The sequence below is a fragment of the Macrobrachium rosenbergii genome, chromosome 10 (assembly GCF_040412425.1).
Source record: "Macrobrachium rosenbergii isolate ZJJX-2024 chromosome 10, ASM4041242v1, whole genome shotgun sequence".
NCBI lineage: Eukaryota > Metazoa > Arthropoda > Malacostraca > Decapoda > Palaemonidae > Macrobrachium > Macrobrachium rosenbergii.
Genome location: NC_089750.1, coordinates 59,712,337 through 59,725,284, shown reverse-complemented (window position 1 = coordinate 59,725,284; position 12,948 = coordinate 59,712,337). Strand labels below are relative to the sequence as shown.

Here is a 12,948-nt window from a genome sequence, read left to right as displayed (position 1 = left end):
TATATATATATATATATATATATATATATATATATATATATATATATATATATATATATATATATATATATATATATATATATATATATATATATATATATATATATATATATATATATATATATATATATATATATATATATATATATATATATATATATATATATATATATATATATATATATATATATATATATATATATATTTATATATATATATATATATTTTAATATATATATATGTATATATATATCATACAATATCTATAGATAAATGCCTAATGTTCATTAAAAAAAATTTTAAGATCAATGTCCTATTGTGAACATGAACTCTGATAAAAACCAACTTCTTATCTAACTTGCTAAGTAACACATGGTTTCAGTGTTATGTCCTTTGGATTTTTCTTAAAGAATGTCTTTTAATGAAGATCTGTTTAGTACTTGAATGAATTAGTGAATTTCATTATATACATATTGAAGTTAAAATTGAACTAAGGAGAATTGTTCTGGCTACAACTTTATTTTTCATAAAAATAATCGTACACAAATTGTACTAACTTGATATTTTGTCGCTCTTTATTTGTATTAATTGAACATTTATCGAAAATCATATTGGAAACATTTAAATTAAATTTCTTTTATCACAATCTCAAATTTGTAAATAATATTATAAAAGGTTATGATGTCGGTGCTCCCCATACGGGAGTCCACTAATAATTATTATTTTACATCAGTTTATTTATTTATTAAGTCATTTATTGTAAATACAAGGATCGGTTGGCAGAAAGATCTAACACCTAGTTAACCCATGCCAGAGAGTGACAAGAAACAGAATGGGAATGGAATAAAAGGGGTTGGGTTGCTGATTCAAATATAGCAAATGATCGTCCAGGAAAAGGACAGAATAGTGTGAAAACCTGGAAGGACTGAAGCGGTATGAAAATACGAAACCTAGGAGATAAATGTAGAGAAACAGCCGTCATGAGAGCGACGAGATGATTCCACAGTAACGATGGAAAGGCGATCTGTAATTGAGAAGGAGCAAAAGTAGACAGCTTGGAGAGGAAGGAAGGAATCTAGAGGGAATACCACAGGCAAAAGACTGCTGATGAGAGGGTGAGGGGTGAGGGGTGACATAAGCTGCCCGAGACTCGAAAATGAAATCAAAATTGTAAACAAAAGATTCCAGCCAACTAATTATGCTCAATCTAACAAGAATTGCCTTCTTCCCTCCCTCCCCCGATGTCTGTCTGTCTCTCTCACTGTTTGTTATCACGAGGCAAAACCTAGGTCCTAATCAGCACTGCCTAATAATAAGGAGTTAATCTGCTCTTGGCAAAGTTCTGATGAGTTTCAGGTCGCATAAAAAATCAGATGATTGGTGAATGCGTTCCATGAGGTTCAAGAGCAACCAGATTAATATTCAGAAGAGAATAACGGCATTTGATATCCTAGAATTCAATGTATGTTATATTATGGCCTCGAAAATCAAAGGTAGAGAAAGGTGCTGTTTTATAATGTTACCATCATGGTAGTACGTTTTAGCTTATACCTAAAACTGTCGTATTTTTACGTATACCCATTTTTAGAGCTTCTCCATTAAATTCATAAGATAATTTAGGATTTATACTACTAAGCTCAATGTTACACTGTCAGCATAAATCGTGCTATGAGACCATTATTCCTGGCCATTAACTTCAACAGTATTTCATCATAATAGATTGTGCTTCCTTATTCATTTACACTTAATGATCGTATTTTAAATTATATTTGAAGCTCTTTAGTTTTAAGACAATTAAATTTTCCTAAAGGAGACATGGTGAAATAAATTTCAAGGGATTGGACGCTTTATTTATTAGCTGATGCTTATATTAAAGCAGGTTTGAGTAGTGAAAGGTCATATTTTCAACAATCATTTTACAGGCCTTTGTCTCAATGACAAAATACAGACCAGTAAAATGGATAATAAGTAAAACCATGACCAAAAACTTCATCTTCGTCCAAAGTGTACTATTTTTCGTAAAATTTACAAATACTACTTAGTGCTACTGCACTTTCAAATAGCCTCAATGCCCTAGCAATATTTTTTTTAAGCCAAAGGTACAGCATCATATTGTAGTTTCATAAGCAGGCGCCGAAGGCATAATGATATTTGGTACGACTCTTATCCCGCAAGAGAGAGAGAGAGAGAGAGAGAGAGAGAGAGAGAGAGAGAGAGAGAGAGAGAGAGAGAGAGAGAGAGAGAGAGAGAATTTTTCGTATATTGCAGAATTCCGCCATATATTTTGTGATTTATTAAAGAACTGAAACAAATTCACCCTTTGTTTCTCATCTAAATTTTTCTGGTTCCAAAATTACTTTTTCCTTTCTTATCTCGGATATTTATGAGGTGATTATTTGCCAGAATTTTCCAACTATCTTGAAAACAAACTTCTTTTTGTTTTCGTAGAAATATCCTTTGTGGGACTTTGACAGCAATTTCTAATCTAATATTTTTTTTTAGTGTCTCTGTTAATTGTTACAACATGGTACACGCAGGATGGGATGGTATAAGACTGATAAAACAAAAATCGACGGAGAAAAAGCAAAACCATAAATTTCCCTTGAAAATAAAAAAATGGCATTGACCGAGGAATTAAAGCATAAGAAAAGCTTCCCGATATGTTCTATTTGTATATCTTTGGTTAGCCATATTTGTTCGCATGCTACGTTCCTGGTATCGCTAGGGACCGCTAAACAATGTCAAACTTTTTATCAAGATGAATCTAAATCTCTCAGCTTGAAGGTAGTCCCTATGATAAATATTTTATCTTAAGAAACTGGGGAAAAAATGCGAATCTACATTTAGAAGCTCTCTCTCTCTCTCTCTCTCTCTCTCTCTCTCTCTCTCTCTCTCTCTCTCTCTCTCTCTCTCTCTCGGTAACTCCAAGTCCATCAGCATCCAATCCACTTACTGCAGACACATTTAGGTGTCTGGTAAGTGGCGTTTCCCACCGAAGTACGGGCATTTAAAGACACAGGCAATGGTGAGGGATAGTAGCGACTGGCAATATCCTGAGGAGGAGATAAGCAGCCTCCACACACGAAAGCCCTTTCCTATCGATCTGGGAACAGGAACCGTTAGCCAACATTATTGGCCAAGGCGAATTGAGTCGAAATGGGTTCAGAGACTATACAGCGCCTTGTATGGGGAGTCTTGGCATCTTTGAAGGAAGATAGGGGATATTTCGTATGCTCTAGTATCTGCGTGCCCATGTTTTATTGACGATTTTGTAATAACTGCAAGGAATTACACCAGGATGAATATCAGAATCATGCTTCAGTTATGAGCCTTATTGTACATATAATGTGTGGTACTGGTCTTTTTATATATTTTAGATATTCGCCGACATTTCGCTATTTCCATATTCTCAGTAATTTTAAATCATCATAGTTATGATACATCTGAAATTTTCAAATTAAAAGTTTTTAATTATAATTTCCCTTGGGTGGAAGCTATTCTCGAAGCATAGTATTTGAATATCAAATGGTGTGTGGTTTAATATTTGCAAATATAAAAGAAAATGTCACGGTCTAACACACACATTATATATATATTATATATATATATATATAATATATATATATATATATATATATATATATATATATATATATATATATATATATATATATATATATATATATATATATATATATATATATATATATATATATATATATATATATATATATATATATATATATATATATATATATATATGGTGAGTGTGTCCATTAGAAAAACTTTAAAAATAACATTCTGTGAAAGATGTGATAAAAAAACAGGCCTCTTACCTATCACAGTTTTCGAGCACTTGGAAAGATATACCTTACGTTATCACAAATCTGTATTTAATGGACTAAATAAATTTCTGTTAACATCATTTATGGGCGGATGAATATCTAAATGATCGTATCGTAAATTGCAATTGCTTTATTATTTGTGTAGTTCATCAACTGGGTAAAGTTTAACTTGAATAGCATAACCACTCACATAAGCGCCAAATTTAGCACAAGCCCCATAGGAATAAATTTAAAAAAAACAAACCGGTAAATATATCGGTAACAGTACATTGGCGATAGATTTTAGTGTGATTTTCGTTTTAGGCACATTAAGGAGACTTCCATGGACGTCTACAAGACCTCCGATATATCGAGTTGCTGTAATAAAGTTAAATTATTCTTGAATTGTATTATTTCAGTACGATGATACCAATTATTGTTCTTTAAACTGGTTTCATGGTCCAACCAACCATCGGTATGTTACTGAGGATCAAATTATTACAAGACTTATGAAACTCTCCCACTGTATATTTATGAAGTTACCCTATAAATTAGTCCATTTTCTCTTACAATCAGTAAAGTGATACATAGAAAATGGGAAATCTAGACTTTTTGAGGTCTGGCTTATGCAACTATTTGACCGGTTACAAATAATTGCTTACCACAAATGACGTTTTACAAATTATAGGAATACGTGGCTTAAATACATGGTATAATAATAGCTGCATGTAAATCGATACACGAATATGTATGTATATATACAGGTATACATACGTGAATGAATAGTCACTTTTAGGTCCAAACACACACACACACACCCAAAATTATATATACATATACATATACATATACATATACATATACATATACATATACATATACATATACATATACATATACATATACATATACATATACATATACATATACATATATATATATATATATATATATATATATATATATATATATATATATATATATATATATATATGTGTGTGTGTGTGTGTGTGTGTGTGTGTGTGTGTGTGTGTAATACTGTATATCTATAGATAGATATTTGTTTATTAAAAAAGTAATACAATATATCTATAGATAGATGTCTGTTTATTAAAAAAATTTAAGATCAATGTCCTGTTGTGAACATGAACTCTGATAAAACCCAACTTCCTATCTAACTTGCTAAGTAACAGAATTTCATTGTTATGTCCTTTGACTTTTTTTCAAAGAATGTCTTTTAATCAAGATTTTTTTTTTTTTGTACTTGAATGAGTTAGTTTAATTTCATTATAAATATTGAACTTAAAATTGAACTAAGGAGAATAGCCCTTTCTATTTTATATAAAAATCATCGTACACAAATTGTACTAACTTACACTTGATATTTTTCCGCTCCATCATTTGTATACTTGAAAATTGATCGAAAATCATATAGGAAATATTCAAATTATATTCCTTTTATCACAATTTCAAATTTGTAAATAATATTGTAAAAGGTTATGACGTCGGTGCTTACCTTATCGAAGTCCAATAATACTTATTATTTTACATCACTTATTTATTTATTCAGTTATATATTGTAAACACAAAGATCGGTTGGTAGAAAGATGTCACACCTAGTTAACCCATGCCCGAAAGTAACAAGAAACAGAACGGGAATGGAAAAAAAGCGTCTGCGGTGTTGACTGAAAGACTGCAAATGCTCGTCCAGGAAAAGGACAGAAGTGTGAAAATCTGGATAAATGAAGCGGTATGAAAAAATGAAAACTCGGAGATAAAAGGAAAGAAACAGTCGTCATGAGAGCAACGAGATGATTCCCCAGATTAAACGTGGCGAGGGAAAGCGGACAGACACTGTAAAGTTTCAGAGGCAAGGAATAGTTCCCTCTTTAACTTTGGTGGACACTGAACTCCGTTAAATGACAAAATTCCATTCGAACATGTTCGAAGGATCAGTAACGATGGAAGGGTGATCTGTAATTGAGAAGGAGCAAAGGTAGATACAGGGCCGGGTCCAAAGCTGTGGGGGCCCCGTAGCACATTGTGGGGGCCCTATATCCAGTTGATTTATTCATTTTATTTTATTTTCTTATTATTATTTTTTTTTTAGTGAAGTGGAGGGGCGAGTACAGTGAGCATTTTCCACCTGGGCAATTCTGGGTTATACTGAGGACTATTATTGGCAAAAAATGAAGAACTTTTAGTATTCAGATTAAGTAGGTATTATAGAATATAGTCTCCACATATAGGAAGTATCATAGCCAAGGAAACACCATGAAAGACGACTCTGGCTCATTGACGTTCTCAGTCAGTTTTTTATTATTTTCATCTTGAAAAATGACCTTTCACCACTACAACTGGACACCATTAATACTAAATAGATTCTCAACAAGATTTCAACATTACGAAAAGTTGCCTGTAAGCCATAGTCAAGGAGCATTTTGTAGAAGTAGAGTTCTTTTGGAATTTTTTCATTGTCTTTTCTGTCGAGTTTTACCAATTCAACAAAATGAACGAGTTCATCTTTGAGACTAAGCTCCAGGTCACCTTTGTAAAAACTCACAAGACTAGCTGCATCCATATCTTCTAGGCGATTGAGGAATCCAGAGCGCTCACACAGATCATAAGCAGCTATTCTGTCACTCAGAGATTGGACAATTTGGTCAATAACTGGAAGGAAACTGTTTGCAGGAAACTTTACCTTGGGTCTCATCTGGGCATCCTCTGCTTTACCATAATCAAGTGGATTAAGACGTACGTTCCTCACACAATGGCGAACTTCAGTATACTCTTCTGTTCCAGATAGTCTGATTCCAGCTGCTTCATATTCCTCATATTTTTCTCTCTTTGTTTCAATAAATGTTTTCAAAGACTTGAGTGCTTTCACTGCAGTACTGAGAACCACTTTAGGATCTAGTAGAATATGGTTTGTTGCATTGAATCTTTCTAGGATGTCATTCCAAAATGTAGCATAAATGGCTATTTCTAATTTACCCATTTTTTCATATAAGTTACATGCTTCATTCCGAGCCACAGCCTTGTTTTCCTTATCAGTCGTTATGTTATAAAGAGCCTCTCTCATCTCTCTGTAACCATGCACTATAGCCTTTGTTGCATCTGCTCTGCAAGACCAACGAGTTTCATTTAGTCGCTTGGGAACATACAACTGCTTATCAGCTCTTGTTAATTTTTCTTTGGGCGTAGCATAGCGTGCCGTGGATGCTGTGAAAAACAAATAAATTTGTTGAACAAAGTCAAAGTAGTGAACAGCTGCAGAGCATGTATTAACTGCTGCCTTTCCCACTAAATTAAGGGAATGTCTAAAGCATGGCACAAACTCTAATGGATTCTTGTCTTTGATGAGGGCTTGCATTCCTTTATACTTCCCGCTCCTATTAGCAGCATTATCATAGGACTGCCCTCTGCAATCTTTCAGATCAATATTGTGGCCCTCTAAAAACTGAAACAGGGCTTTGGCCATATCAGAACCATTGTGACCTCGATTGTCCATGAATGTCAGGAACCTTTCTTTTGGCATTGTGTCTTCCATATAGCGTATGACTATAGTTAGTTGATCAATGTGACCCTCATCTGGGATTGAGTCAGGAGAGAAAGAATAATATTTTGACTTCTTGATTCTTGATATTATTTCTTGCTGTACATGTTCGCCCATTATTCCAATTACTTCTTCACAAATTGTAGAGGAGAGATAATTTGTATGACCTCGTCCTTTATTTGCATGCAGTTTGATGTGAGCTGCAAGAAATGTGGGGGCCCTGGGGCTATAGCCCCTGTTGCCCTCCCTTTAGTCCGGCCCTGGGTAGATAGCTTGGAGATGAAGGAAGGAATCTAGAGGGTAATATCAGAGGCAAAAGGCACTAAAATAAAATCGAAATTGTAAACAAACAAAAGTTTACAGCCAACTAATTATGCTCAATTTAACCAGAATTCACTTCTTCCTTCCCTCCCCCGCTGTCTGTCTCCCTCACACTGCTTGTCTGGCCGCATGTTTGTCACTTTCTTTCCTTCAAATATATAAATACATTGTGTCTTCCTAAAGTAACGAATGCATAAGCGATGTAATTATCACGAGGCAAAACCTAAGTCCTACTCAGCACTGCCTTATAATGAGTTAATCTGCTCTTGGCAAAGTTCTGACGAGTTCACAGGTCGCATAAAAAGTCAAATGATTGATGAATGCGTTCCATGAGCTTAAGAGCATCGAAATTAATCTTCAGAAGAGAATAACGGTATATGATGTCCTAGACTTTAATGGATGTTATGTTATGGCACCGAAAATCGAAGGGAGAGAAAGGTGCTGTTTTATAACGTTACTATCATGGTGGTACGTTTCAGCTTATAGCAAAAAATTTCGTATTTTCACGTATACTTATTTTTTGTGCTTCTCCATTAAATTTATAAGATAATTTAGGATATAAGATTGTTAATATACAAGTTACAATGAAAAGGGACTGAATTTTTAGCTTTTTAAAATGTTTCCTTTTCCTTTCATATTTTAATATCCATTTTAGCACCACTAAGCTCCAAGTTACACTGTCAGTATAAATCGGGACTATGAGACCAGTTTTTTTTGCCATTAACTTTAACAGTATTTCATTATATTCTGTTTTCCTTCCATATTAATTAACAATTAATGATCGTATTCTAAATATATTTAAAGCTCTTTAGTTTTAAGACAATTTTATTTTCCTGAAGGAGACATTGTGCAATAAACTTGAAGAGGTTGGACGCTTTATTTATTAGCTGACGCCTATATTAAGCAGAGCTGAGTTAGGAAAGGTGATATTTTCAACAATCATTTTACAGACCTTTGTCTCAGTGACGAATACAGACCAGAAAAATGAACAGTAAACAAATCCATGACCGAAAACTTTATCTTCACCCAAAGTGTACTATTTTTCGTAAAATTTACAAATACTACTGCTACGGCTCCTTTTATCACTTTCAAATAGCCTCGATGACCTAACAATATTTTTTTAAGTCAAAGCTACAGCATCATAATGTAGTTTCATAAGCGAGCGCCGAAGGCATAATGATATTTGGTACGACTCTTATCCCACAAGAGAGAGAGAGAGAGAGAGAGAGAGAGAGAGAGAGAGAGAGAGAGAGAGAGAGAGAGAGAGAGAGAGAGAGAGAAGAGAAAACAAATTCACACTTTCTTTCTTATGTAAATTTTCCTGGTTTCAAAATTACTTTTTCCTTTCGTATCTCAGACATTTATGAGGTGATTACTTGCCAAAACTTTCCAATCATCTTGAAAACAATCATCTTTGTGTTATCGTTGAAAGATCCTTTGTGGAGCTTTGACGCCAATGTCTAATCTAATATTTTTTTTCCAGTGTCTCTGATAATTGTTACAAAATGGTGCACGTAGGATGGGATGATATATGAATATTAAAATAAAGTCGGAGAAAAAACAAAACCATGAATTTCCCTTGAAAATAAAAAAAAAATGGCATTGCCCGATGAATTAAAGCATAAGAAAAAACTTCCCGATATTTTCTACTTGTATATCTTTAGTTAGCCATATTTGCTCACACACTACGCTCCTGGACCATTAATTAACACCAAACTTCTCAAACTTTTTATCAAGATAAATCTCTCAACTTGAAAGTAGTCCTTATGATAAATATTTTATTTAAAGAAACTCTCTCTCTCTCTCTCTCTCTCTCTCTCTCTCTCTCTCTCTCTCTCTCTCTCTCTCTCTCTCTCTCTCGGCAATAAGTCCATCAACATCAAATCCACTTACTGTAGACACATTTGGGTGCCTGGTATGGGGCGCTTCCCACCGATGTACGGGCATTTTGAGACATTGGCAAAGGTAAGAGGTAAGAGCGATTGGCAATATCCTGCGAAGGAGATAAGCAGCCTCCAGAGACGAAAGCCCTTCCCTATCGATCAGGGAACAGGAACCGTTAGCCAACATTATTGGCTGAGGCGAACTGACTCGAAATGGCTTCTGGGACTATCCAACGCCATGTATGAGGAGTCTTGGCGTCTTTGAAGAAAGATAGGGGATATTTCGTATGCTCTAGTATCTGCATGAGCATGTTTTATTCACGATTTTGTAACGACTGCAGTGAATTTCATTAGGAAGAATAACATAATAAAGTCAAATACTTAAATTACAGGCCTCATTGTATATACAATGAGTCGAATTGGTCTTTTTTATATACTTTAGATATTCGCACACATTTCACTATACCCATTTTCTCATTAATTTTACATCGTATTTATGATACATCTCAAATATTAAATCTAAAATTTTTCAGTTGTAATTCGCCTTAATTGGAAGCTGTTTCCCGATCGGAGCATATTAAATGGTGTATGGTTTAATATTTGTGAATAATAAAGAAAATGTCACGGTCTGTGTGACAAAATGTATACATACATACATACATACATACATATGTGTGTGTGCACTAGGAAATTTTAAAAATAATATTCTACGTACAGTGAAATTGTTTCAAATTGTTGTAATCAAGTACGATAATGCCAATCATTGTTCTTTAAGTATGGGACGGGGGTGGGGTCATTATTTTTAAATGGAATGAGCTGAAATTTCCACTGTATATTCAGTATGTTATAGTAAACTTCTTGGGGGAATTTGGTTACTATATTTTCATTATTGTATTTTTGGGGGAGTTTTTTCTATAAATATCGCGCATTTTTACATATTTGAAAAACAACCGAACATGAAAACCAATAGCCTGATTTCAATGAAACTGTCTGAACTTATTTTATGTTCCTTTTTCTAAAAATATGTCTTTTTACTTTCTTCATTCTAGGTCTTTTTATTTTTCTGCAAATTAAAGAAAAATGATTTTTTGTGAAAAAAAGTCTTAATTTTTTTCATTCTAAATATAATAAAAAAAAAAAAGATTGAAAGGGAATAAAAAAACGAAAAGAATGACACTAGAATCAACCAATTACCACAAAAACTTACTGGGCTAGGTAACTTTAAAAAAAAAAAAAAAAAAAGTTTTCTGAAAACGGCGTGTAAAGATTACAAACTACGTATCTCCTTTAGTATTGTCATAAAATTTTTGTTCAAAATACGACAACATCTCTATAATAATTGCGCAAGTTAACTGAAGTGAAAATAAAGAAAAAACAGAGTTGTTGTTGCTCTAAGTTTGAGATACCCTCTTGTTTCTGTGCATCGATATCTTCTGGTTTAATTTTCCACTGGTTACTGGTCCCCCCTATCCCTCTAAAACGGTTGAAGGTATATTTATATAAATATATGAATATTTATAAAGCATAAAGATATAATTACATAAAAAGGGTTTCATTAGCACCTGCTAATTCTTTGTAACCAGCTTGGTGGAAGCAATGCTAGCTTAGAATTTAGAAACTACCGGAGGCGTATTTGTTTCTATTCTTGGGGTTCCTCTTTATTTTCCTTGCAGGTTTTGATCTTGCTCTTTTCGTTTCTAACACATTTTCAGCTTGTAAGATGAGAGAGAGAGAGAGAGAGAGAGAGAGAGAGAGAGAGAGAGAGAGAGAGAGAGAGAGAGAGAGAGAGAGAGAGAGAGAGAGAAGACCCCTCTACATACCCAAAGTTGTGCTGGAGCACAATAACCTGGGCCGCAAAAAAGGCTTGTCGTAACCACAGAACTTGGAATTTGAACACTTTGACCAAGGCTTACTGTGAAAACTTTCATTTGGGTTCTAAGCTCTTCCTTTGAGGCATCTCCCCAGCAGTTCCTGGCTTGTCAGGTCTACATATATCTGTAAAATATTCTTTATAACATCCGTCTTTACGCCTGATTGCAACTTCCATACCATTGTTTATCTTACTGGAACGTTAGCCTTCTTGTCTTGTTTGTGAACACTGAGAAGTCTTTTCCTAATGTCAATTGTCCTTTCTCCTTCCTAGTCGATCACTTCAACTCGCAAAAGTACTGCTAGTTCAATCGACCCTTGTGATGCCGGCCTATGACTTTACAAAAAAGAAGCCCTCTGCTTTTCACAAGTTTTTTTTTGTACAGTTGTTGTCCTTTAGCCTTCATCAAGAGCTTGAGCTTATTGGGAGGCATGGTGGATATAAAAAAAGAAGCACAAGTGGAAATAAAACAAAAAGCACAAGTACTAAACCGAAAATTGGTGTAAATTTTCGAATGCAATCCCTGGAGTAATCTGTGAGTGATCCCAAGGCTTCAGTCGGTCCTAGTTGTGCGTTTATCGAGACCAGAATCAGGTAAACGCATCGTACAGTAAAAAAAAAAAAAAAAAAACACAAGATATGTCAGAAACAATTAGGATATCTCAACTACGTCTCAGTGGCCGCGTAGGTCTTTAAATATCAGGCCATTTAATTATGCATCGGGACACTTAAAAACGACTCTTGCATTGGCATTCAGCTAAGTTCCTCTTAATGTCGTATACGATATAGAAACGCAATAATCAAAAATATGATTTTTTTACCCCATACGCATGAAAGAGTCCCCCCTTAAAATGGTTTCAGGGTCCCGCCAACCATAGTTATATTACTGAAGATCAAATTATCACAAGACTCATGAAATTCTCCCAGTATCTATCTTTCTATGATGTTACCCTATAAATTTATCCATTTTCTCTTACATACGGTCAATACAGTTATAGAAAATGGGATATTATGACTTTTTGAGGCCTAGCTTATGTAACTAATTGTCCCGTTACAAATAATTGCTTACCACGAACGATGTTTTACAAATTATACGTAGCTTAAATATACGGTATAATAGTAATTGCATGTAAATTGATACACGAATATGCATGTACGTATACATACGTGAACGAATGGCCACTTTTACTGTTTTTATCATTAGTCTGTGCTTTCAGTCTTTCGTTATTTTATATACAAGAAAAGGCTTACTTAGATATGTAGGCTACTTCAAACAAACACACATGCACCCACAATTATATATATATATATATATATATATATATATATATATATATATATAAATATATTATATATATATATATATATATAATGTATATTATACATACATACATGCATATCATACAATATATCTATAGGTAGATGTCTGTGTTCATTAAAATATTTTAAGATCAATGTCCTATTGTAAACATGAACTTTGATAAAAATAAACTT

General features: G+C 33.7%; 1 protein-coding gene across 1 annotated transcript; it reads right to left on the bottom strand.

Annotated features, from left to right (window-relative positions):
- Window positions 1–950: 950 nt before the first annotated feature.
- LOC136842349 (zinc finger MYM-type protein 1-like) lies at window positions 951–7,497 on the bottom strand. The gene is made up of 2 exons (XM_067109605.1): window positions 6,231–7,497; window positions 951–1,024 (listed from the first exon to the last, which is right to left on the bottom strand). Exons 1-2 carry the CDS (start codon window positions 7,495–7,497, stop codon window positions 951–953), a joined length of 1,341 nt encoding a protein of 446 aa, XP_066965706.1.
- Between the last annotated feature and the right edge of the window lie 5,451 nt (window positions 7,498–12,948).

Bases quoted from the DNA above. Each gene is read 5' to 3' on its own strand.
- LOC136842349 (XM_067109605.1), bottom strand. From the start codon at position 7,497: ATGGGCGAACATGTACAGCAAGAAATAATATCAAGAATCAAGAAGTCA. The intron at 1,025-6,230 runs GTAATGTTGAAA...TCTCAATTACAG, and splicing joins TGGCTTACAGGCAACTTTTC to ATCGCCTTTCCATCGTTACT.